We start from the raw sequence: 5,000 nt of genomic DNA, 5'->3' as shown, positions 1-5,000 counted from the left end.
ACGTACACGCACACGTACACGTACACGTACACGTACACGTAGACGTACACGTACACGTACACGTACACGTAAACGTACACGTACACGTACACGTACACGTAAACGTACACGTACACGTAAACTTACACGTAAACGTACACGTACACGTAAACTTACACGTAAACGTACACGTACACGTAAACTTACACGTAAACGTACACGTACACGTAAACGTACACGTACACGTACACGTACACGTACACGGACACGGACACGTACACGTACACGTACACGTACACGTACACGTACACGTACACGTACACGTACACGTACACGTACACGTACACGTACACGTACACGTACACGTACACGTACACGTACACGTACACGTACACGTGCACCTACACGTACACGTACACGTACACGTACACGTAGGCGTACACATCCACGCAAGATTTTCGCGCTTCTTCCAACCACAATGCGGTTCCTCTCCCGACTGCTACAAGAACACGTGTCCTGGGAAGAAATGGCGAGGGATTCCCATGGTGAACCACCCAAGGAATGCAAGAAAGGTTCGCCAGGCGCCCACGGGGGACGGGCACCAGACACACAGGTTACGTAAGTGGGGCTCCGCATGGATGGTTGCCCTGGAGCCCAACAAGCTCCTCCGTTGCCCACATGGTTCACGAGCGCTTTCCACCTGCGTGGATTGCATCCGTATGGATGGAAGGGATAACGCTTGTGTGTGCTGTATCACGCACACACAAACGGACGCACACACATAAGCACACATACAGACACACACACACACACACACATATTTATATACATATATATATATATATATATATATATATATATATATATATATATATAAATATATAAATATATATATATATATATAATATATATATATATATAACATATATGTGTGTATGTATGTATGCATGTATGTATATGTATAAATGTATGTGTGTGTATATATATATATATATATATATATATAAAATATATATATATATATATATTTATATATTTATATATATATATATGTTGTGTGTGTGTTGTGTGTGTGTGTGTGTGTGTATGATAACCCCAAATTATATTTTATATTAATAATATTTATATATATTTATAAAATTATTTTTTTAAAATAATATATAATATAAAAATTTTTAAATATTTAAATTTATATTTAAAATTTATTTATAAAAACTTGTTGAAATATATATATTTATATTTATTTTTTATTTTATATATATATTTTCTAATTGTGTGTGTGTGGTGTGTGTGTTGTGTGGTGTGTGTGTGGGTGTGTGTGGGGGTTTGTGTGTTGTTTATATTTAAATTTATATATAAAATTTTATATATATTTATATATATTTATATGATATATATTATATTAAAATTGTATTTATATATTATATAAATTTTATGTTTATATTATATATTAAAATATATATATAATACATATGTGTTTTTAAAATTTTATTATATATATAATTTGTGTATATTTATATATTATATATATTTTTAAATTTTATATATATTTTTAATTTTATTTATATAAAATATATTATATTTTTAAATATTTATATATATATATATATATTTTTTTTTATATATTATATATAATTTATATTTATAAAATATTTATAAAATTTATATTTATATACACACACTTATAAATATATATATATATGTGTGTGTGTGTGTGTGTGTGGTGGGGTGTGGGGGTGTGTGGGTGTGTGTTGGGTGTGTGTGTGTGTGGGGGGGGTTTGTGTGGGGTGCGGTGTTGTGTGGTGTGCTATGTGGGTGTGCGTGTGAATATATGGGTGTGTGTGTGTGTGGTGTGTGTGTGTGTGTGTGTGTGTGTGGGTGGTGGGTGTGTGTGGTGTGTGTGTGTGCATAGGTGTGTGTGCATGTTTTGGTGTGCTTGTGTGTGGTGCAGGTGTGTGTGTGCTTGTGAATGTGTGTGGGCATGTGTGGTGCATGTGTGTGGCATGTGTGTGTGCATGTGTGTGGTGTGTGGGGTGTGTGTGTGTGGGGTTTGGTGTGTGTGTGTGTGTGGTTTTTGGTGTGTGTGTGTGTTTGGGTGTGTGTGTGTGTTTGTGTGTGGGGGTGTGGTGTGTGGTGTGTGTGGGTGTGTGTGGGGGTCCCATATGTGTGTGTGCTGTGTTGTGTGATGTGTGTGTGTATGTTTTTGTGTGCATGTGTGTGGGTGAATTGTGGGGTATTCCTATTTTTCCTATCTATTTTTTAAATTTTCAATCTATTTTCACTATCTATCTATCTATCAATTATCTATCTATCTATCGATCATCCATCTTTTTCTAAATTATCTATTATCTATCATCTACCCATCAATCTTTTAAAATTATCTATCTTATATATAATTAATTATTATAATATAATATATATATATTTACAATATATATATTTTAATATATATTTTATATAAATATATATATATAAAATATATATTTAAAAATATTTTGTACTAAAACCTTACATAATATATTATATACCCACACACACAAAACCCCACACACACACACACACATATTTTTATATTATATAATATTTTATAATATATATATATATATATATATAACACATGCATACAAATATCGTCCAACACACCCGCTAACGCAAGGTCTGTGGATATGTCTGGACGAAATCAATCATTTCTTTGCCTTGTGACAACGAGGTTATCAACAAACTATATTCTTGTCACGAACTCACAATCAAGGACCATTCTCACACGAAAGCCGTCAACACTATCAAGAAGTCAATCAACTTACAGTCCAGCATCCTTGCGAAGATTCCACAGCTGACCCGAGTCCTAGCTGGATCCTCACAGCTGTCAGTTAGTCCGAGTGGAGGGCCCACTGGTTCTTGTCCAGGCCAGTGGGAGCAACTCACACTTCACTCTGTATTGCTCTAACGTCGGTTCTCCAGGTAACTGCTTGCCACCAGCCCCCTAGTGTGTGCTCAAGCGCGATGGACACGGAAACAGCAGCAGCAGCGGCAAGGGAGCCTGGCACTGGCATAGGACATCGGTAGTCCCCGCAAGGATCCGTTCCAGGGCGCTTCGGCCGAGCACCTCTCGCTCCCCCGGATCACCTCCACGACATGGCTCGGCAGGATCCGTTCCCAGGAGCACGGCCACGGACGCACCACAGAACACAGAGGACGCCGGTGAAGGAGGAGGTAAGAGCAGGACACAGCAGACGCGGCGGCCAGTTTTGTTGTGGCGGCGTTTCACAGACGGCTGGGGAGGGGGCGGCCAGGGGGAGGAAGGGGAGAGGAGGCAGGCGTTCTCAGGCCGTTCGCTCTACGATGACTTCTGCCGAGATTTTGCCGGTAGAAAGGTCTTCCTCTCCCGATTTACAGCGGCTCAACAGGTAGCAGGCAAGGCCAACATCTTGGCGCTTCATTAATTAACGCCCTTGAACTACTGCCGCTCTACGGATCGCGCATAAATGATTTCGAAATGCGAAAAGCTGATCCAGGTCTTCGTGTCCCGGACCCGTGCACAGTTCGCGCGCGCAAGAGCACTCCCGAGCTCGGCGCCTGGCTTCCGAGGCCGTCGAAAAGGCCCTTGTATTTCGAAAGGCCGCTGGGCTCGTGATGGAACAAATGTGTGTTGCCCAAGAGCTAGCTTTTAGACGAAGAGTCTGTCGGCGCCAATCGGGTCGAGACGGGAAGGATCCGGCATCTCCGGCCCGCGCGAGAGTCCAGCGCAGCATCCAGGGGTATTGATCTCCTCTACACGCGCGTCCCTCCCCGGCCCTCTCTCACGCGCCCTCGCTCTGCTTGCACGCGTCCCTGCCCCTCACTGCTGTTTCCCATCCCCTCCTTCTCCTCGCTTGAGCCCTCAGCTTGTTCGCCTTTCGTTCGCTTGCCCCTGCCATGCCAACCCGAAATCCAAAGCTTGTTCCGACCGAGAGTCCTTGACGTCCTCCATCGTGGGCTTGCTTGCACGGGCGATCTTGCCCCCACAGAACACATGTGTTACGGACTTATAAATACGTGTTTTGTAGACTTGCAATGTAATGTAATGCAATTTGTGCAAATTTGTATTGTCCACCTATGTATTTAATGTGCAGCATACCCATTACTCACAATAAATACATATGCATAGTAGCACACTGCATGGAGAATTATACAAACTCTTTTAGATATATGTATGTGTACGAACGCATGCATAAATATTCATCTATGAATGCGAACTGTTTATGCATGTGAATTATACCGCGACTATTATTAAGTAAAGATGGGCGACTCAAAATATACATGTACATAAAGGTGACGTTAATATAAAGCTTGATAATCATCGGAGAAATAAAATAAATCTATGCAAATGCAAGCATAATCTGTGTGTGTGTTACATATGATAGCGATATAGCTAGTGAGTAGAGAGAGAGGAGAGAGATAAATTAAGGATGAAATTGAGGATAAATATTAACACAGGGAGGGAGGGGGAGGGAGGAGATTGGGAGGAGATAGAAGAAGGGAAGGAAGGAGGGGAGAGGTAGAGAGGAGGTACATTGAGGGAGGGAGGGAGGGAAGGAGAGAGGAAGAGAGAGAGAGAAAGAGGAAAAGAGAGAGAGAAAGAGGAAGAGAGAGAGAAAGAGATAGAGAGACAGAAAGAGATAGAGAGAGGGAGAGAGGGAGCGATAGAGAGAGGGAGAGAGGGAGAGATAGAGAGAGGGAGAGAGGGAGAGAAAGAGAGAAAGCTCACGTGGCTCCGACAGATGCACGGCAGGCCGCACTTACACCGGCATCTTCACCGACGGCGACAGCCCGACGTCACTCACTCAGACCACGCGACACATTGTCTACTCCCGGCTAAAGAGATCCCGGAAACGAGTGCAATTTTTTTTTTCAATTCTTTTTCTTTTCTTTTTTGTTTCTTTCTTAGAAACACATATATTTTTCTTAGTGCATATTTGCCAGTTTCAGCATCTGTCAGTGTCTTCTTTTTATCACATATGTTATACGGATATAATTTCAAA

General features: G+C 41.3%; 1 protein-coding gene across 2 annotated transcripts in view; it reads right to left on the bottom strand.

The window, feature by feature from the left end:
- LOC122268065 (protein ST7 homolog) overlaps nt 1–5,000 on the bottom strand; it is a 33,208-nt gene that overhangs the window by 16,366 nt on the left and 11,842 nt on the right. Inside the window, exon 1 of one of the 2 annotated variants that reach the window (XM_043038320.2) lies at nt 2,784–3,688. The exons of the other annotated variant lie outside the window; for it this stretch is intronic. Coding sequence (XP_042894254.1) covers nt 2,784–2,793 — 10 coding nt within the window. The 5' untranslated portion in view covers nt 2,794–3,688. Of the gene's footprint in view, nt 1–2,783; nt 3,689–5,000 lie in introns of those variants that run through there. 2 annotated transcript variants of the gene reach the window in all.

The sequence above is a fragment of the Penaeus japonicus genome, unplaced genomic scaffold (genome assembly GCF_977035675.1).
Source record: "Penaeus japonicus unplaced genomic scaffold, GWHDUDI00000001_assembly GWHDUDI00000019, whole genome shotgun sequence".
Taxonomy (NCBI): domain Eukaryota; kingdom Metazoa; phylum Arthropoda; class Malacostraca; order Decapoda; family Penaeidae; genus Penaeus; species Penaeus japonicus.
The sequence above is the reverse complement of the archived record's forward strand: the minus strand, read 5'-3'. Positions and strand labels throughout refer to the sequence as shown.